Source organism: Thunnus maccoyii, chromosome 1, assembly GCF_910596095.1.
Source record: "Thunnus maccoyii chromosome 1, fThuMac1.1, whole genome shotgun sequence".
NCBI lineage: Eukaryota > Metazoa > Chordata > Actinopteri > Scombriformes > Scombridae > Thunnus > Thunnus maccoyii.
Genome location: NC_056533.1, coordinates 28659952 through 28680991, shown reverse-complemented (window position 1 = coordinate 28680991; position 21040 = coordinate 28659952). Strand labels below are relative to the sequence as shown.

Genomic DNA, 21040 nt, shown 5'->3' with positions numbered 1-21040 from the left:
ACTGTATGCTTCCCTTGCACATCTTAACAAACTCTCCATGTTGAAGGAGAAATAATAACACAAAGCAAAAAGCAAAATAAATTAATAAATTATAGAGAAAGAAGAAAAAAGAAAGGGGGAAGAAAAAGTAATACGTAGTAAGTTAAAAAAAAACTTAAAAATAATAATAACAACAATAATAATTATAATAATACAGGCATTATATCTGTATAAAACATACAAGAAATAATTAAAATAGCAGTGGCCTATAAACGGAATACTAACAAATAAATAAAGCAGCAGATAAAATGAACACAATAAAATACAAATAAAATAAAGATGTATTAAGAAAGAAAAAAGAAAAAGGGAGTGCTACACAAAATAAGACAATTTTCAACTTCAGGTTAGTTAAAACATTTTTTTAAATCATTCAAATCATTTTATCTGTTATCACAATGTTGTTACTTAAGTATGTAAAAAAAAAGGATTCAGTTTAATAATTTAGCATAGCCTTTGTCTAACTCCAGCACTTTAATTAATGTGCACTGCTCCTGTTACTATTAATAAACCAATCCCTAAATAAGTAATGTTAAATTGTTGAAAATCAGGAATTAAATTTTGGTGACAACCATAGAAAATGCACTCTGTATTTTATTTATTAGTTCACATTTTATGTTTATTATATATTTTATGTATATGTATTATGATGATTCATATACATCCTTCCTTTTTTATACGCACTTAATGTCATTCTATTGAAATAGACGTTTGAATATGGAATAACCTAATGAATTTATCTTGTGATCCATGTTGCCTGTATTGTGATATAAAGACACATTATTATTATTATTATTATTATTATTATTATTATTATTATTATTATAAAAGCTTGAAGTTATCCAACCAACCGCCAGATGTCAGTGTCCGCAGCGTCATTAAAAGAACACAAACCTTTTTATTTATAGTGATAATGAAAAGTAAACAATGATGAGGATTATCGATTCCACTAAACAGGATTAGCAGTAATTAAACCTGTGATATGAGAACATGAATCCTCAGTAATGACAATGATGGAACAGGTGTGTGTGTGTGTGTGTGTGTGTGTGTGTGTGTGTGTGTGTGTGTGTGTGTCAGAGATAGAGGGAGGGAGTTACAGCGAGACAGACCAGAATAACGAGACAGAGCATACCTGCTGGAGCTAGTCTGCAACTTTGTGGCGCTTTGTTTACAATGTTAGACACACCGTGACTTTTCCCCCCCATTCCGTGAAATATGAGTCGTAGACAAAATATGAGAGTTTACAGCTAAATTACGAGCCATTATTTGAAATTCTTAATTTTCAGACAAGGGGGGGAAAAAAACCTGGTCCGCAATGAACGCGTCTGCAGGGACGGGGGTGTTTGTGCTCTCCTTGATGTCCATCCCCATCTGCTATATCTTCAACTCCCTCATTTACAGCAACAGGTGAGTAACAAAATCTTACAATTTATGGATGTTACCTCTAATTTTTTCTGCCACCACATGAGCATTAGAGGAAAGCAGACTTCATTAGAGAGCCACACAGACAAACATCAGACATCTGTACACACACTGTGGACACACAATGTAAAAAAAAAAGGTCAATTACTAGCTTGCCTCATTTGAAAAGAGTGTCTGATTTTTAAAATTATACTTCTTGTTTGTTTGTTTTTTACATTGCCTGTAGTGCTGAAGCTTTCTTCTTCGCTGGGTGTGCCGCAGTCATCATCCTGGCCATTTCAGCACGTTTTATGCTCAAGAAGAAGACTCCAGCCGATCCTCTTTTCTATGGTATGAAGTTACTTAATGTCTGTTTCATGTTGGATTCAATTTGGTTTAATTTGAGAAAAGAACTAATAATTTTTCAAGCAAGTAATGAGCTAGCAATCCAAAGTTTTGTGTGAATTATATCTGCGTATTAACAGTTTTTGGAAGTTATTTTATGCTTTTGTAGTGTTTAATTGTAAGAAATCATGTGGGGTTAAATATTAGAAAACATTAAGTTTGTCTGGTGTCCATCCCAGATAAAATGTACAATGCCAACTTCAGCTGACAGTAGACATTAAGTGCTTGCTGCAGCTTTTATCAGCTGAAATAAATAAAATGTCTTCATCTGTCCAGTGTATGCAGTCTATGCATTCCTCAGTGTGGTGAATCTGATCATCGGGCTGGAGCAGGACAACATCATTGATGGATTTGTGACGTTTTACCTCAAAGAGGCAAGCATTGTGCTGCGTGTCCTGCTTGTGAAATGTCTATACAGTATTATTGGCTGATAAATATAACTGATAAATCTCCCCTGTGTTTCAGGCAGATCCGCATATTAATACCGCACATGGGCACATGATCTCCTATTGGGACGGCTGTGTGCACTATCTCATGTATTTGCTCATGATCGCTGCGATTACGTGGGGGTAAGTGCTGCATTGTCTTCAAGGCTGTTTTAAGAAAGTGTGAAGTCTATATTCAGAGGGAGTGTGTTCTATCTATCTATCTATCTATCTATCTACCTATCTATCCATCTATCTAATCTAATCTTCATCTATCTTGCACAGGGACAGTTACCGAGCCATTGGACTCTACTGGGTAGGATCTTTTCTCATGCGTGCCATAGTCTACATTCTTGGGAACGCTGTGGGTAAGTACACTAAAAATAATGGCATGCTTTTAGTTGGCTAGTGTAGGGTAGCCAATATAAACCCCTCCTCATACATATTTTCCCTGAGAATACTAAAATGGTCTGAATATTCTTGTTCTTTGTAGCCTGGAATTGAAAAAGATGCACATTTTACATGCTGCTTTTAGCATTTTGGCTTGTTTCTTTCCCATGATGAGATGTTTGTTATCTTATTCTGTGTTTTTCCAGGGAAGTATGGCACCCAAATCAGTCCTTTCTTCTTCCTCCACATGCTGTATATCTTAGTGTCTGTCTGGGCTTGTTTCCGTATCTTCAGCCAACCCTCCACACAGGACATTCAGTTGTCAGTAAGTCAAGATCAAACAGGCAGTTCTTTTATAAAGGAGACTGCTCCCACACATAGCTTTTAATGGATTGTAGGGAAATACAAAGTACGCAGAGCAGTTTCAAATGTTCAATTATCAAACATTAAAACAAAGCAAAAGACATAATGAAATTATACTATACAACAGATGCACACATGCACATGCAGTAGTAAAAGTAATTTACAGTGTGTCTAAACAGGCCAAGTTCACCTTGATGTTGTGTAAGTCCCCAAATACTTGAGAATTTTTTTCAGGGAACCGGTTCTCATAAACCATAATTTCCTGTCTCTACGATCGAGCCCGTTTCAGTCATCCACCTTTGAAAACATGCAAGAATTTTCAGTCCATTACCGTAAGTCTAGTCTCTCGGCTGTGATCAATCTGAGCATCAGTGTATGGTTGTAGATGCAATGTAGATTCTGAACAGCCAAAAAAAAAAACCCAAAAACAATGCAAGCTCAGCCTCTGGTACGATGTCTTTGTCACATCATGTCTTAAAGAGTACCAGCCTAAAATGTTTGATTGGTACCATGCCAATGTGTGACAGAGCTGTAAAGTGCACACTGTGTCATTGCTTCTTCTCTATCAGAGCATCCAGGAGGCTCAGAGGACAAGTTTGCTCAACAGACCTTTGGACTTAATGTTTATTATCTACCTCATCCCTGCTCTGGCTTTCTGCGTCTTCAGAGGACTGGTAATACGCACCGAGACAATCAACTCATTATCTTCATGTAGAGTGCCTCTCCATTTCAAACAGTTTGTGTTTTAGGTTGTCCTGGACTGTCCCGGTATATGGTGTCAGGGCTACACACAGCAGTATGAACCTTACCTGAAAGACCCTTCAGCCTACCCTAAAATACAGGTAAGTTATTGGCCACTGAAGTTATAAATCTTAACACTGTCATTACACTAATCTGTGAAGTAAGTTGTATCTATGTTTGTCAGATGCTGGTGAGCATGCTGTACTCTGGACCGTACTATGTCATTACTCTCTATGGGCTGTTGGTCCCAGGATGTGAGTGGATGCTGGACCTGACTCTTATACACTCAGGGGCACTGGCACAGGTAGGTACTGTAGTAAGACTAGAGGTCATTTGGGCAGACAAAAATAGTTAAAACATCTATTTTTTTGTGAATATTGTGAAGTATAAAATGACCTCTGTGTCCAATATTTCTTTAAATTTAAATTAGTAAACCAAATCTGTAGACAATGTCTTTAAATATTACAATATATTAGTGAGATACAGACGAAATACTGAAACAGTGAGTGTCTTTGCATGTACACTAGTATTCCAGTTGTAATTGAAGCATTTTGGTCGTGTTTTACGCATGTAAACACTGGTTTTGAGAAACCTGGATATGCCAGCTGGAGCAGTTTGATAGAAAGTGGGATACTGTAGCATGTAAACAACTTATACAGGTTTCTCATCGCTTTCTGTCCAGTGGCAGATCAAGTTATGTAGTAGTTGGTAAAACAAAAATATGATGCTATACAATTATAATGAAGGTCTACATGCTACAATTAAAGTGAAAGTCTGACTCTAGAGGATTCATTTTACTGTTGCTCTCGTTTTTCATTATTGAAAATTGTACTGAGAAGCTAAATCCAACAGAGTGGTTAAAAAAAAAAAGAATCCAAGCACTTAGAAACCAAACAGTCCGTCCTCAACTGTGGAGGAGTCAGTTTCATCAACTTGCACCTACACAGATGATCAGAAACCTGAAAAATATTACAATAATGTCTACAGGAGTATTATAACCAGGTTTTAAACAAGGATACTAGTGTGCATGTCAGCATACTCACACACATTGATTCTCTAACCTGTACCACTGCCAGGGTCAGTTATTCAGACACTGTAGTGGCTTTCATTGTTCACATGTACAGTGAGTCTCCCACATGAAGGATTTCAGCAAGATTTATTTTCCCTCATGACATCATCATACCAGGAGGATTAGGTAATGCTACACTGAGAGTGGGCACCAGCCCAAATCTAGGCTGTTCATTTCCCTAATTATCTCATACAAACATTGGTTTCTGTTCAGGTTCATCCTTAGTGCTTTCAAACACGAGTGTCTCTGTATGAACAGATATGGTATGAAGCATATACACTATCTATTCAAATCTAAACATGGAAACTCTAAAGAGTGGCGGGAGCAACTAGTGCACCAATCACATCTCGACAATATAAATCAGCTATTGTGTCGGAGCTGCAGGCTGACACATCACTCACCGATGGGATAAGGGCAGAGGCTGACTTCAGACGGAGAGGAATGGTGGTATTGGTGGTATTCACTTATACGTCAGCTGTTCCGCCGAGCTATAAATATGACAGCTGGTGCTCCGGCAGCCGTGGTTGCTATGAGACATGTCATGTGTCTTTTTTCAGTGACTTTCTATGAAAAGGCAACTGGCAGAAGTCTGTTGAGACGGAAAGATATTGAAGAAAAAAGAGTGGCAAAACCAGAATTTGACCAAGTTTTATGGTTCATGATTTAATTAGAGGAGTAATCCACCGTAAAACAACAGCTATCTGAGCTTATTTTGTTGTTTTACTTGTGTTTTCTTTGGTTCTTTCTTTGGTTTCAGAGGTGTTCCTTTTAAATCCATGAATTGGCTCTGATGTTTAAAACAATAAAACAGAGAGAAGAGAGAAATCTGTTGTAGAGGCAAAAAAACCAATTTCTCCACAAAAGCTACTCTCATTTGACCAGAAAGCAATGAGTTTATGTATATGATATGATTAATTTTAGATAAGGGGAGAAATAATTCTTTAACTTTCTTAATCCTTTAACTGCAAACATTACAGAGTGATGATGGTTAGTGTAACGGAGATTGAGTTTTTTCTTTATGAGGGATTCAATTCCAATAAGACTTAATTAAAAATAATAAATCAATGATAATGTAATACTTGGAAAACAAAACAATGTATTTAAAGTTTTGCAAGAAAACAGTTTTTTGGTTTCTTTCTTTCAGATATCAGTGATTCATCTGTTGCCTTGCGCATTGTGTCATGAAGTTGTCACATAAGGAGCACAAGGCACCTTTAAAAATAAATAAAATCTTATGAGCAGGTGATACAATGAAACTACAGTACGTTGTGTCATCTTTTATCATTTTCTTTCTGTTCTTCATTTGACAGGCCCAGTTCTCTCACATCGGTGCATCTCTTCACACACGGACGCCGTTCTCCTACAGAGTGCCTGCTGACAGCCAACCTGTCTTCTTGTTGGTCAACCTGCTGTACGCTCTGCTGCCTCAGGCTCTGTGCTACCGCTGCTCCACCACGCCCGCCTTCTTCCTCAGGCCCAAGCCAGACAAGAAAAGTGAATGACAAAGAGTGTCTGGGATGTCAAGGATGCCTGGATAAAAGGCTGAAATACTTGCTAAGGACCACTCTGTGTTTGCAGTTGTTAGCAGCTGCTATATTTGGAGAAGGAGCTGCCACCTGCAACCTTGCGTGGGCCTAAAATACAAAATATTCCAGTGTCAAACAGAGTTTATGTCAACTGGTATTTATATTCTGCTGTTTACTTTGAAAATATGCACATGAATTAAAATTAGGGCTGCAACTGATAATTATTTTCATAATTGATTAATCGATTAATTGTACACTCAACAGTCCAAAACCCAAAGAGCTGGGGAATGTTTGACATTTTTGAACAGTAAATGACTAAAACAATTCACCAAGTATAAAAATGGCTGGCAATTAATTTTCTGTCTAACTGATTAATCGAGTTGTTGCAGCAATAATTACAATATTACAGTTTTTCTCAATTGCTTTGGCACATTTCTCTCTTTAAAGTTGTCAGCACTGAAGATGTATTTCCCAAAACAGCTCATACGTGCAGCAAAACACTATAATTAACCTGCTAAAGGCTGTATCTCACCCAAACCATTAATTCATGTTTCCAAATTAAGCTATTGTGGCAATGAATAAATAATTGCCACTAAAATGACACATTCTGTAAAACCAATGTGGCCGAAATGTGTAGATGTTTTGTCAGAAGGACAGTGGACTCTGGAAGTGTGTTCCTCATCTCCTCATTTACTAACAGTCTCATCCATCATGTTTTCACTGACACTGAATGCCTACTCTACCAGACTGACACTAACTGACTGCTATTGTGTATCAAAGTGAACACTCTTCAGATGCTGATTTCACCAGTAAAAGGTTTCACATTCCACTTTTTAAAGCAAAAGAGCACTAAGATTTGCATGTAATGTGAGGAAAAAACTTTTTTATTTTCCTGCAGTGGTCTCACAACACAGTACAATACAGTAAACTGAAAAATAACTGAACGCTGAAACAACACATAGGCCTACTATATGCAGTAGTATAGTAACAAAATAAAGTTGCAGTGCTGGGAATCATGGGACATCCTGTCGACCTCATGCCTAATGTTCTCCCTTGTAATGCAGCAGGGGAAGAATCGTCTTGTAACCATCCTCTGCACGCTTCTGCTGTTATGTCTTCACAAGCAGCATCCATTACAGCAAGCAAAGACATTTAATTTTGTGGTCATTGATTGTACACTTTACACCTCTGATGCCCTTGTCCAATGTTCATCTCAGCAGGCTCCTCCATGTTCACAAACAGTTGTAACTCTGCTGCCCTCATGTGTTTTACACTCATGACTTACACCTGTAAGCTAACTGGACAAGCAACTGCCATTGGTTGAACAAAGATGTGTGAAATTCCCCATTCGTAAAAGAAGTTCGAGTTTCATCTGACAACAAATTTATCAATTAAGCAGACTTCATGACCACTCCTTTATGACAATTAGATGGACTATTCTGCATGTGATGACTTACACAATTTTTGAGAGTAAAACAGCTGAGAAGAAACATAATCTATTTTGATCTCAAAGACAAATACAACCAATAATTGTTCAAATTGTTGACAATTGTACAGTCATTTGCCTAAATGTGCTAAAACATTTGTAAATAGTAACAAAAAAATGAGAAATGCTCTTTTTGTTGTGCACAAGCAATAAAATGTTGTGAAGAAATTCACATATTGATTTCAGTTGTCATTCGAGAATTGAGCCAAAGCAACAGAAAAACTGTAGAGTGTGTGTTTGTGTGTGTAAAAGCAACAGCAAGTACAGGAAGGCACACACAGCATCACAGTATGTACAGATACTACTTTAAGACCTGTGTATGAGATTCAGACTACCTGACAATATTTTTCCTTTCTTGTTGACAATAAAGTTTCTGTGCAGTGCCTTTCTGCTAATGGGTTGGCAATAAAGGAATCATTCAAATGATTGTATGTGTTTGATAAACAAAAGTGGTGGTTACTGTGATTTTCAGAATTCAGTTTAAGGTGCCACTCACACTGATGGAAAATGCAATTATTGTTGATGCAGTTTCTGTATCTTTCATTTTATTGAGACTAATATTGCTAGCTCTATACAAGCATATTTATCTGATATATTCATATTAGGAATATGCTATATTAAGACAATATTACAATATTACACATAAGAAATGCTTTAAAGTTTACATAGTAAATGTTTGGGTAATCTTTACTTGTTAATATATAGTAGGAAAAGCAATCACAGTTGAAAAATGGGCTGGCTCTGATTGGAAAACACCCAGGTGGCAAATGTGAGTGTGGAGGCTCAGAGACAGTAAGACACATCCTCATCCAGTGCAAGAATTACTCCCACCAAAGGAGGAAGTTGTATAAAGACCCGGGAGCATTCGGAGAAACTGTTTTTACTCAGTTTGGATAACTGGAGTAAGATCAAAATCAGAATCAGAATCTGTTTTATAGGCCAAATATGCAAGCGTTTGCTCCCACAAACGCAACATACTGTTTTACTACTGTTTTACAGTAGTCCTCTGCCTTTTGGGCTCGGTCCCTAATAATAATGAAATAAACAAAGTAATATTAAAATTACATTTTCAATATAAAATCTCTTTAAGGAATGGAATAATAATAGTTTTGAAAAGAGATATAAAACTGAAATGAAATATTGACTGTACAAAGGAAATATGGACTGTGCTATGGACAAAGAAATGAAGTGTACTAAATTCATGAAGGTGAAAAGAGAAAAAATTATATGTGACATGTGCAATAAATAATTAAATCATGTAACAGTGGAGGTTGAATGCAATGTATAAAATGTTAAATCAAGTTTGATGAAATTGCAATTGAGAACCTGCTGGAATATCTGCACAGTGTTGGATTAACACAACAAAATATAAGGAACTGTCGAAAAAGAGCAAGAAATAACAAACAGCAGAGGGCAGCAATACGACACTTAACCAAAATAATAATAATAATCATAATAATACGGAAGTAAAAGGAAACTGTAAAACTGTAAAGGTTTTTTTTTATTTCCTGCATAATCGTTTGTCTCACACTCCAGTCCAGTTGGTGGCGGTAATGCGCCTTTAAGCTAATTTGCCAACCACCAATAAACACTAACGAAGAAGAAGACGGAAGTACTTAATGTTCGCTTAAACGTTTCCTCCGTCGGTTATAACGAAAACAAACCCGCATGCAGCCAACTCAAGTTTACAGCTAACAGAAATTATACAGTGAAAGAAGGAGCTTCACGGACCAACTAACTACAATTCAGAAACAACTTGTCCAATCATAGAGGATATATGGTTTACTTTTTTTTAATGAAACATTGGTAAGAAATAATAGCTAACCTGGCTAACGTTAGCTCTCTTTAGCTGGGATGGCAGCCTGCACTCCTCCACTGATCTCTCCTGCGTTAAGGTGCGTGTCTTTGTGATAATCTCATCATGCTTGTTATAATGGGATGAACTACAACAACATAAGAAATAGCATAAATGCCATTATCATGCCGTAAAATTCAACATATTAACGTCAGTTCTGCAACAGCTAAAAGGACGACTTCACAATTTTTGAAGTCTGTCTTAAAAACAACAGTCAGGAGCCCAAATGAACATTTAAATATGTTTTTCTTGCCATAATCATTCCTCCTGTTCAACGTGACCATTAGAAGATCCCTTTATAATGCACTTAACAATGTAAGTGACGGGGGACAATATCCACAAACCTACAAACATTATCAATGGCTTCATTCAAGTAATAATCGCAGCCCTTGCCCGGGCTTGCTGATCCCCCCACTGCATTGTTCTGTATAAATGTAAATGTGTTTTGTCTCGATGTTGTGTGTGAAATTATCTGCTGGATACACTCTAAAAGCAGCGCAGGGTACAGCTGTGCTCTTCTACTAGTCTTATGATAACTCAACTTCAACTGTCATCTCTTTCACTTCAGTCAAAAGCAACGCAAGGCTGCTCTGAGGAAAGAAAGGAGAAAACGGAAACGACAAGCTTTAGCCCAAGCCAGAGAATGTGGTATGAAGACAGCTGCCATATTGGCCTTCCTGTCAAATGTGATCATTTACACTTTCTACTGTTTCCTGTTACTGATACCCTGAACATTTGCACTGTCATAGATTTAAAAAATGGAGCAAGCCAAGAAGAAGAAGAAGAAGCAAATGATGAAGATGACGAAAATAACGATATTGCTGAGGAGGAAAGGTAAGATACAAATACTAATGTTACTCTGCTGTCCCGCACAACATATTCACTTATAGACAGCGCAGACACCTTGACTCTACAGTTCAGTCAGTCATCTGCGTCGTGTTTGATTCATGTCTCCCTCTTTTTCTCAGGCAGCGGCTACATGACAATTGGTTGGAAAGAGAGAGGCTCGCTCAGGAGGAATTCAGGCTGCAGTCTGAGAGGGAAGAAGCTGCACGGAAAAGAAAAGAAGATGAGGAGGTAATTGCTGTTTCTTTGCATACATCATCAAAAATTGAAAAATATTTGCAGCTTGTTCATGTTGCAGGTTATAGAGCTAGTTGCATAAGATTTTTATATGTTCATACTAATGATGTACTGAAGGTGTTAGCTGATTCACTCGATGTTGTTTCATAAAGCTTTAGCTCTACTTACACATGAACGAGCCATACTGTTGCACTGTGTGAATTGTTCTTTCTTTACCACAAACATAGGCACTGTAGTTTATTTTGACTCAATCCCACATACACAACTATGCTGCTATAAATTCTCAGTCGAGGACCAAATTTCTATTAATTCATTGCTGAATATTGTCCCCAACAAATGCACCATTTCCTCTTGTTGGACTAATATTTACTAAAAACTACAGTGCCCAGCTCTTTTAGGAAATTACAGATCCTTTTATAAAATTAAACTACATATTTTGAGTAGAAACAAAAGGGTTTGGATCTGAGTACAGCAGGCAGGGTAGGAAACTAACAAATTGTTGGTTGTGGTCTTTTCAACAACTTTTCTGACAGTTAAAAACAAAACAAAACAATAACACCAGTTTTATCCATTAAGGGTGTGTGTGTGTATGTGTGTGTGTGTGTGTGTGTGTGTCTGTGTGTGTGTGTGGCCCAAAGATAATTTGAGCTTGAACTTTAAGAACTAACATCTTAAAAAATCAAACTGCTACGTCAACACTTAACAAGGCTTTTTAACATTAGCCTAATTGACCATCATGTTACAGATGATGACAGTGACAATTTATGATTTACTACCAAATTATAACAATAATTGCTGCATCACACAGGGAATTACTGCTGTCAGTTGGGGCTGGTTGCTATGGTGAATAATTGGCTAATTGCTGAGTGCACCTGAGCCTGTTTGACAGAGACAGATTTTAAATAAAATGTTTATTAACCTGCCCAATGTCCTGTTATGTCCACAGCGGATGATAAAGGAGGAATGGGAGGCCCAGCAGAGGAGAGAAAAAGAAGAAAAAGAGCAGAAGCAGCAGGAGAAGCGAGACAGAGAGGTGAAACGGGCCCTAGGAGGATAAAACAAAGAGAAATATATCCTCTTCTACTTAATAAGTATTTACACTGTCCATCCAAAAGTGAAGATTCAGATAATCATACAGTTAAACATATCTCATGATTCATTATTTTGCTTTTAAAAGTGTGTTTTTGCCTTATACCCGATTGTTTTTAAATGTTTCCTTGACTGCGTGACACAAGCAGCCATCACACTCCTTAACAAAGATACACACAAAGAGAAAATCCCTTACCAGCACCTTCAGCTCTCACAACAAGGATGTATCTTTTACTTTGTTTGAAAACAAGTCTGTGAAATTGCTCTCCAAAAGTTCATAAATCTTGAAATTATCCTCCTAAAATGTTGACATATTTTTGTTCATATCAGCCCTTGTGAATGTGGTCTTAACCCGCAGTAACAGATATGCTGCAGTATGTTGACTTCTACACATGTTCACCAGCCGTGTCTTTACACCATTTGTAGGATGCTGTTCAGAAAATGTTGGATGAAGCTGAAAATCAGGTATAACACACATGAATGTCACATTATACAGATTGTTTTATGTTGACATGTTGTTTTTTTTAATTGTTTTTTTATATTAGGTTCAGCGACAGTAGTTAAAACTATTGCAGTTTAATACAACATCTCTGCAATATATTGTGCCCTCATTATGTAGATGGGGTGGACAAAATATGACCTCTTAGTAAGTTGCAATGAAATTTAAAATCATAGAAAGTACAGCCTCTCAACTCCTCTCTAAAACATTCAACAAACTGAAATTCAAAATCAGTCTAACCTTCATCATGATGGGATTTGTCGCAGAGCTGTTGTATTAGTCTGCATTAGTTTGAGCAAGGTGAACTTACTAAACTTACACATGTATTTAATATGCAGGTAAAAAAAACTGTTAGGAAATGTTTCTTGTGTTGCAAAGACATATTTAGCTTAGATATAAAAGTATGGAAAATCTAATGGAAACCAACCTGTGTTTCCCAAATGCTTGGGGTTATTCCATAGTATTTATATGGTTATATATTGTTATATGTAAAATTCAAGCAAGCGTACATTAAGAATAGTGCAAAACTAGGACATTATGTGGATTTTATAAATTCAGCTAATACCAATCAAGAGCATCAGTACAGAACAAACCCCACAATGTAAAGCCTGTCAGTGGCAAAATAACATTAAAATGTAAGTGTCCAAAATCTCAGTTTACTGCTCACTATAGAGTAAAACACAGAGTGTCTGTTATATAGGGAGCAAGGCAGTCTACATCCTCAACATGGAAATAAGGCATCCAGTCATAGATGAAAAGTCAGGATCACCAAAGTGATGCAGTCCACTGCCGGGGTACACACACGTGCCGAATCAATTTTCATGGCAGTCCATCCAATAGTTGTTGAGATATTTCAACCTGGACGGGCAGACGTTGCCATCCCTAGAGTCACACCGCTAGCGTGGCTAATAAATATTATAGTCTCAGGGTCGAGACTCTTATTCCCTGACAAGCCTTGTGACCATAGAGTGACCATGTAAGAGGTACATGGAACTTAAATCTCATTCTAGTGTGAAGTCAAACCATAAATATACTTTTTTTTCCATGTTGTCACTTCCAGCTCGATAACGGAGGGCCGTGGATGAATCCTGAGGCTCCAGTGAAGGAGAGCTCTGAGAATTACGGCACAGAACAGGACGTAGCCAACTGTCCGTTCTTCCTTAAGACCGGAGCGTGTCGATTTGGAGACAGGTGCTTTATTTCTTTCTCTATTTGACTGACTCGCTGAGTTAAATTCATACATCTGCTTCTGTGTGTGATAACTGAACAGACGCACAGGTGCATTAGATAAATCTTCCCTTCCCTTTTTCATCTCGTGAGTCCAGATGTTCTCGGAAACACGCTTATCCAACAGCCAGCCCTACTCTGATGATCCGCGGTATGTTTGTAACGTTCGGCATGGAGCAGTCTCGGCGCGACGATTACGACATAGATGCTTGTTTGGAACACAGCGAGGAGGAGCTTCAGGAGTCTTTCATCGAGTTTTACCACGATGTCCTGCCTGAGTTCAAGAGCGTTGGCAAAGTGTTGCAATTCAAGGTAAGATGGGACCAGGACGAGTCACTGTTCAGGAGAATGTTCAATCCCTGTGTCGTGATTAAATTATTACCACTAAATATGACCAAAATATCTAAACTGAAATGTTTTTTTCCTTTTTAGGTCAGCTGCAATTACGAACCACACTTAAGAGGAAATGTTTACATTCAGTTTGACACGTAAGCCATCGTAAAACTGCTCCACAAACAAATAAACTGTACTTTGATTTTGTTTTTGGGGGGATAAAACTCTTCATTCTTTGTCCTCTTATCTGTCTAGAGAGGAGCAGTGTAAAGAAGCCTTCATCAAGTTCAATGGGAGGTGGTACGCAGGCCGGCAGCTTCATTGTGAGATATGTCCTGTTACACGGTGGAAGAACGCTATATGTGGTGAGTTACTCATTCATACTGATAGAAGAAAGACCTTTTTTTTCCAACAGCAATACAACAATTGCACACGGTGGCGTCACTGCAGAGAGAGGCTGACAAGCAGTTTGGTTTATATATGATTCACATATCCTGGATCTGTCATTTTCTCTTTTCTCAGGATTGTTTGACAGACAGAAGTGCCCCAAAGGGAAGCACTGCAACTTCCTGCATGTATTTCGAAACCCTGGCAATGAATTCTGGGAGGCTGACAGGGACCTGCACATGTCACCCGACCGCAGCGTCAGGGGGAGTCACAGAGACGGGTGGCACTCGGAGCGATACGGAGACCGATCGCGGAGGCAGCGTCACTGCAGCAGAAGCCCGCCGAGGTCGGAGAGATCCCACGGCAGACGAGAAGACGACAGGCGGAGGAGCAGGAGCAGGGAGAGGAGGACCTCCCAGCACACGAGAGAGGACAGATGGTCGGTCAGATCCAGATACAGTGACAGGAGGAGAGACAGATATCGGAGCAGAAGTAGAGACAGGTCGAGGAGTAGAAGTAGAGACAGACTGAGAAAAAGGAGTAGAGATAAAGACAGAGAGCAAAAGAATCGGAGTAAAAGTGAAGAGAGAGATAGAGACAAGTCTAGAAGCACAAGCAGAGAAAGAAACAAGCAAAGTAGAGAAAGGAGCAAAAATCGGAGCCCGGAGAAACCAGATAAGAACGAGAAACCCACCAACGACGATACTAAAACACGTCACCGCTCCAAAAAACACTCCAAAAAAAGTAAGAAAAAGAGCAAGAAGAAGCATAAGAAGAAAAGCCATTTGCCTGAAGGGATGACATCATCAGGAGAGTCAGAAAAAGAGAAAGAATCAGATGAAGAGACAGCGGAGAGACATTCTGCGACAAGTCCGAGTCAAGAGATAAAAGAAACAGAGCTGCTTCAGAAAGACTTAGATGAAAGTGTCGACAGAGAGAAGAACTGTAGTCCAGAAGTGACAAGTGAAGAATCTAACACAGAAATCTCACATGAGCCGATAGGAAATGATGACATCAGTGCTTCTTAGTAGTATTTGAAAATATGTACATTAACTACGTGAATGTTAAGGAAATAGCATACATCCTTTTGAGCAGAGATACATCACTACCCATCACCAACATGTACATATGTGAATATTTTGCTGTTAGTAAATGGTCGATGTCGCTTTAATTACTGAACACTTCACCAGCTGGATTCGTAGCACCACATGGTCGTTAAGTAAAAACTATATTAAAAAAAAAAGATCAACAAGTGGCTTTTCTTTTTTAATACATTTATTGTTAATACCTTTCAAATATTTAAGAAAAAAATGTTGGCAAATGTGTTGGCAGTGTTAAATACAAAAGTAAGTGTTTTCTTTTTGCACAAATTAAAGATGAACATGATATTTGTTTGATCGTTAAACAAAAAAAAACATTTTTCTGATAAAAAAAAAAAAATGTGACTGCCATACAGTTTGGAATGAGCATTGATTCAGAAGTTGTGGGTTTGTTTTCTTGCTTCTTACTGGCAAGCGAACAAGCTGACAGTAATGAGTAGTAATGATGTACCCTGATATGTGCGGTTACTGTTCTCTTTGACTCACAAATAACTCAAGTTTCAGCTCCAGAAAGAAACACCTGTCTTCAGATGGATTGAAATAATTACATAATACTGGTATATTGTGGCCAAATAACCCTCAAAATACATTTATCAATAACACCCTGCAGCACTACATCCCTTTTCTGCCATGTCAGCCTTCCTTAGACACCATTACGAAGGTAAAACACAGTGTTCTTTGGTCATATATGTTAGTCTTTAAGAGTTAAGCCAAACTATCATAATACATACAATAGTGTTACTTTTATTTGGGTCACTATCCTATCCTGACCTAAGACTAAGAGAGGGACTGACCTAAGATATATCACCAGAGGTCATAACACAAAATTAAATGTTTTAACAAATTTTCTAGTCAGGAAAGAAAGTGCAGAAAAATAAAAGACAACTTAAGATGTCACAAACAGAACAATACACAGAAACAGCTAAAATTTTTTGAAGCAAAGGTAAACAATCAGTCTTGGAAAAAGGAAATATGGAATGATTTAACTTCTGGTGGGGAATCACTAAACACAAACTTATACAAATGTATTGATTACGGGTCATTGTTTAATTTCACTTATCTGGTGGGTTGAATTTACCCGTGTAGAATTGATTTTAACAGTGTCAGTGATTCCCATAAAACCCAAGCACCACTTTCTGCCTCATGTAATACATTCACATTTGAGTCACACAGGTAAGCATAACACCTGAGTCTGAATTACTAGATTTGTAAAACCAGAAGTTTTCATTTTGTTATGTAAATTTAGACAAATATAGCTGACTCCTTTCCAAATATTTAATATTTTATGTCATTCTGGCTGCATTGATTAGGTAAACAAAAAAAGAATTTGGCATAAAGCAGTTGAAATATGTTTTCATCCAGATAGAAGACACTTCAGAACTGTGGTAAGTGTTTTTAAATGATCCCCAGGAATTTATTTCTCAGAGAATTTGAGAATTAGACGCTCTGCTCTGTGACTCAAATGTATTGGTGACACATGAGATACACAAACTGGAGCTACTTCAGCACCTTTAAAAAGTCCTTTAAGCCAAACAGCACATACATCTCTGCAGTTGGTGGACGATGGATGATCTTAACGAGATGCTGGAGTCGTCATGTTGATGTCGTTGCTACATTGTTCTCTGTGGCGTTTCAAGAAGTGAGCGTTTCAAGAAGTTTCAAGTGAGGCGTTTCAAGAAGTAGTGGACTAATCGTACTGCAGAATACAGTGAGGGAGCTTTTACATGGGAGACACATTAAACCACGGTTGGCACCACATTCAAAGGACATTACGGGATAGTACAGTACAGAATAATACAGTACATAGATGGTGATTATATACATACAACACTGACACACTGACCAGGAGAAGACAAGAAAGAGACACGAAAGGTTGCCAGATCTGCATCTGGGAGAAAGTACTGCGAGGTAGCGTGATGATCTATGTCAGCCCAATTTCCTCTAAAACACTCCGCGGTGCCTCGGCCTCCTGCAGATGAGGAAGAGAAACAACAAAATGGACGTTTGACTATGTGGTGTTGTCACTGTGTTCATATGTTTATATAGCAAAGTACCCCTCCGCATCCAAATGAAGAACATGTGAGTCATAATTGCTAGTTATTAAATCTATGATGGAGACGGGAGGCCTCTCTAGCGTTATAAAGCTTTGACAGGCCTACAGAGTCAGCCATGTTGTAATAACAACAGTGCTGCATGCTTTGCTAAAAATAAATCACTGAGCACTGATTCTGTCTACTGTAAATGACCACAGCTGGACAGCCAACGCAGACACACAAGACAGCACTTGCTCTGGTGTGCTAGCAAGAGGGAGAGAGGTACTACTCAAACACCGCAGGTTTAAAAATAAACAGGTGACGACACGTGTAGATGGCTGCGAGGTGAAAAAGGCAATGCATAGATCTATCCTTCTGTCTGTAACACAAGTTAAAGCTGCAATGATTGACAGGAAATGACTAAGCGAAAATTAAAAAAAAAAAAATTCAAGCTAAAATGCCAAAAAATTAGCTTGTTTTTGCTTGTAATGAATGATTTCCTGCGTAAAGTAAAATATTTGTGGTCGGACAACAGGAAATAGTGATGGGCATTTTATAGATTAAACAAATCATACATTAATTAACTGAAAAAAAATCATTTGAAGATGAATAAACAGTGCTACTAGCTGCTACTGAGCTGTTCTGATCTGTTGATGAAACACTGTGTGTACCTCCTGCAGCAGGTCGGCCTGCTCGATTGCCTTCAGCACATTCTTCTTGGATGTCTCTTGCGCTTCTCCACCCAGCAGGAATTCATCCAGGATAAAGTACGCCTTCTCAAAGTTGAAGATAATATCCAGCTCGCACACCTGTGAGGCCACAACACCATAAATCAGCAGCAGATCAGAGGAGATCCTGTCCTGACTGGTACTCTTGGATTTTCTGCTGTAAATTTTCTTTTTTCCCTCCCTTCCACACCATCAATCAGAATATTACATGCGTATGACGATTAAGAGACTCACGCTGCCAAAGTACTTGTCCAGCAGCTCCACATATCTATGGATGATCTCCAGGGTGATCAGCTCGTTGTCCTGATCCTCCACTGCACAGCAGAAATACAGGCTAGCATATCTAGGATACAAAGAGAGGGAATAAAAGGCAGCAAAGTTTAACAAGGCAGTGATGTGTACAAATATAAGAGCCTTTGCCCACTTAGAACAGCAAGAGAGATGTATTAGTAACATGGATGGCAAAAAAAAGTGATGTCATTATTGTCCAAATTCAGGTCTGCAAATATTTAATAAAAGAAATCACAGACACTGAACACAGGCAGGTGACAACTGGTCTTTGAAGATAAAACTTTAAGTGTATGCAAGTATTTCATGCTCTTTTGTATTTTTTTTTATTGCATTTAAGTTACGATGAATCAAAAAATACATTTTTGAGTAATTTTTTTTTATGTAAGACTCCTATAAATGCCAAAAAAGCTTTAAAAATGTCTCTTTTCTGACTGCGCCAACAAAAAATGAACATTATAACCTTTACAAAGAGATGCAAGAAAACCCCTCCTCCAGTACTGCAGCACTGTACCGTCTCCTGGCTGTTTTGTTGTTTGTTTTTGTTTATTAGTTTTTTTTGTTTATTACAGTGAACACATGAAGATGTATCAGTTTGTATATTTATGGACCAGCAATCATACAGTATGTCCAGGACAAATCAGGCACTCCTTCCACATTTGTGTAATTGTTCTCCATTCTTCTGCAGTTGTTATGAAAGAGGGGGTGTAACTGGCGTTCACAACACACCAGAAGGTGAGATCTAAATGCCAGAAATTTCAGTGACTGACAAAATAATCACTGAATCATCAGTGGTTTTCACAAAGAACCCACCACAGAGACACAAGTGATGTAAAACGCCAAAAACTGACACATCCCTTTACTAGTATCATCCTTTGAAATACCTGGTATAAGAATCTTTACCAAAAAAATCAGAGTAGAGCTGCAACGATTTATAGAATAATCGACTAGCCGCAAACTATTTTGATAATAGATTCTTCGTTTTGAGTCACTGTTCATTGGGGAACATGATCTACATTTTTCAGCAAAGTAATCTTAACTCAAGATCCACTTGCTAGCTTTTTCCAGGGCTTTTAACCACATCTCACTGCCTTCACCAGCAGATAAAAGGCAGCTGCAATATCTCACAATAAGCAGCTAATCAGCAGCAGTTTACTATTTTTATATGCAAGAAGTGTGTGTGCATAAACAGCAACTTATACTGAACATGCCTCCTGAGAAAGAGGAAGTGAGGGACTGTAGAGGCATCACAGCCAATATCCACTTCCTTTATTCACTCACCTCTTGTACACAATCTTCAGGTCCCTCCACTCCAAGAAGCTGCACATCTTGGGCTTCCTGGCCAGTATGGTCTGGACCAGATCTCTGGAGATTTTCTTCCTCTCCTTGTCAGACAGAGGCACATACCATTTCTGTAACCGCAGCTTTCCCTGCCGGCTGAACAACAGCATGAACTGCATCTGAGGGAGGAAAGTTCAGTTGCAAGTTAATCGTAGTGAGAGACGAGAAATAAACATTAATTTACAATATTTGGAGAGAGTTATGAATTAGGATGAAATGAGTGGAAAGTGAAGAGAAGAGGGATGGAGAAAGGGGAGTGGAGAGGTCAGCAACGAGAAAGAGAAATGCTGTAGTAAGTCAGAAACGCCCGAGCAGGAATTACATGCATTATTTTCGAGGATAATACGACCTAGCCATCTGTTAAAATTTATTTTATATCTAGTGAATTGCACGTCCAAACAGCCCGGAGGCTTTAGTACAAAGTTTCATTAGCTTATGTTGGCTATCCTTGCTAAATGGACACATTTTAACATTATCAACACGTTATTATGTGTCATTTGCGCCCCCTCCCGCAACGCTTAGCTAGCTACAGTCGATAACAGACGTTATACCTTTCACCGGGCCTTCGGTGTAGTCACTTGGACGACAGATAACTTCAGTAAATTCAAGCAGAACGCATAACCAGAGTGTGAACAGACACTCCTGTGTTGTTGTTGTAGGTTAGCCTCCTGTCCAGCTAGATGCTAACGCAGCTAGCGGATGGTGGTTGACGGCGAGGCATCGATTAAAGCCAGCGGCGCTGTGATTGGCTGAAAAAACCGCATCTATGGAATTTTATTGGCTTAAAGATTCCGTTATTCGTGACGTTGCTCCCAGCACGCACGCAACCGTGGCTTCTTGTGAAAGTTTCATTTCTCTAATGATATCCTGAAAAATTACAGTTTACCCTAAAGAATGACATTTTATCTGTCTGTCAGCGTGATATTCCTACTGAAAGCCGCATGTATACTATAAATCCCAATGATGCAAAGTAACTAAGTACATTTACTCAAGTGGCTACTGTATGAGTACAATTTTGTATTTTTTGAGTATTTCCATGTCATGCTACTTTATACTCCCACTCCACTACATTTCAGAGGGAAATATTGTACTTTCTACTCCACTACATTTATTTGGCAGCTTTAGTTATCTTTCAAATGAAGATTTGACACAATGGATAATATAACAAGCTTTTAAAATACAACACATTGTTAAAGATGAAACCAGTGGTTTCCAACCTTTTTGTCTTTTGACAT

At 38.3% G+C, this 21040-nt stretch overlaps 3 protein-coding genes across 6 annotated transcripts; 2 read left to right on the top strand and 1 right to left on the bottom strand.

Annotated features, from left to right (window-relative positions):
- The first annotated feature begins 872 nt into the window (after positions 1-872).
- On the top strand, positions 873-8014 carry LOC121895983 (transmembrane 6 superfamily member 1-like). Of its 3 annotated transcripts, XM_042409581.1 has the most exons (11): positions 873-1058; positions 1323-1443; positions 1685-1788; positions 2119-2216; positions 2308-2411; positions 2553-2635; positions 2864-2982; positions 3590-3694; positions 3770-3862; positions 3946-4065; positions 6141-8014. In XM_042409581.1, exons 2-11 carry the CDS (start codon positions 1352-1354, stop codon positions 6330-6332), a joined length of 1110 nt encoding a protein of 369 aa, XP_042265515.1. In that variant the 5' UTR covers positions 873-1058; positions 1323-1351; the 3' UTR covers positions 6333-8014. The 3 variants fall into 3 exon arrangements, with proteins under 3 accessions (XP_042265515.1, XP_042265507.1, XP_042265523.1); XM_042409573.1 differs by lacking the exon at positions 873-1058 and having other exon boundaries at positions 1096-1443; XM_042409589.1 differs by lacking the exons at positions 873-1058; positions 1323-1443; positions 1685-1788 and having other exon boundaries at positions 2133-2216; positions 2312-2411.
- Positions 8015-9443: 1429 nt separating this feature from the next.
- Positions 9444-16700, top strand: zrsr2 (zinc finger (CCCH type), RNA-binding motif and serine/arginine rich 2). The gene is made up of 11 exons (XM_042402713.1): positions 9444-9737; positions 10266-10345; positions 10447-10531; positions 10666-10774; positions 11727-11813; positions 12296-12334; positions 13429-13559; positions 13694-13907; positions 14028-14083; positions 14184-14293; positions 14451-16700. Exons 1-11 carry the CDS (start codon positions 9697-9699, stop codon positions 15341-15343), a joined length of 1845 nt encoding a protein of 614 aa, XP_042258647.1. The 5' UTR covers positions 9444-9696; the 3' UTR covers positions 15344-16700.
- A 105-nt stretch (positions 16701-16805) lies between these two features.
- LOC121890490 (AP-1 complex subunit sigma-2-like) lies at positions 16806-20545 on the bottom strand. Of its 2 annotated transcripts, XR_006093829.1 has the most exons (6): positions 20357-20545; positions 19746-19924; positions 18411-18519; positions 18120-18257; positions 17259-17384; positions 16806-17132 (listed from the first exon to the last, which is right to left on the bottom strand). XR_006093829.1 is itself a non-coding variant. In XM_042402829.1 (5 exons), exons 2-5 carry the CDS (start codon positions 19922-19924, stop codon positions 17337-17339), a joined length of 474 nt encoding a protein of 157 aa, XP_042258763.1. In that variant the 5' UTR covers positions 20357-20545; the 3' UTR covers positions 16806-17336. The 2 variants fall into 2 exon arrangements, 1 of the variants encoding a protein (XP_042258763.1); XM_042402829.1 differs by having other exon boundaries at positions 16806-17384.
- Positions 20546-21040: the final 495 nt, after the last annotated feature.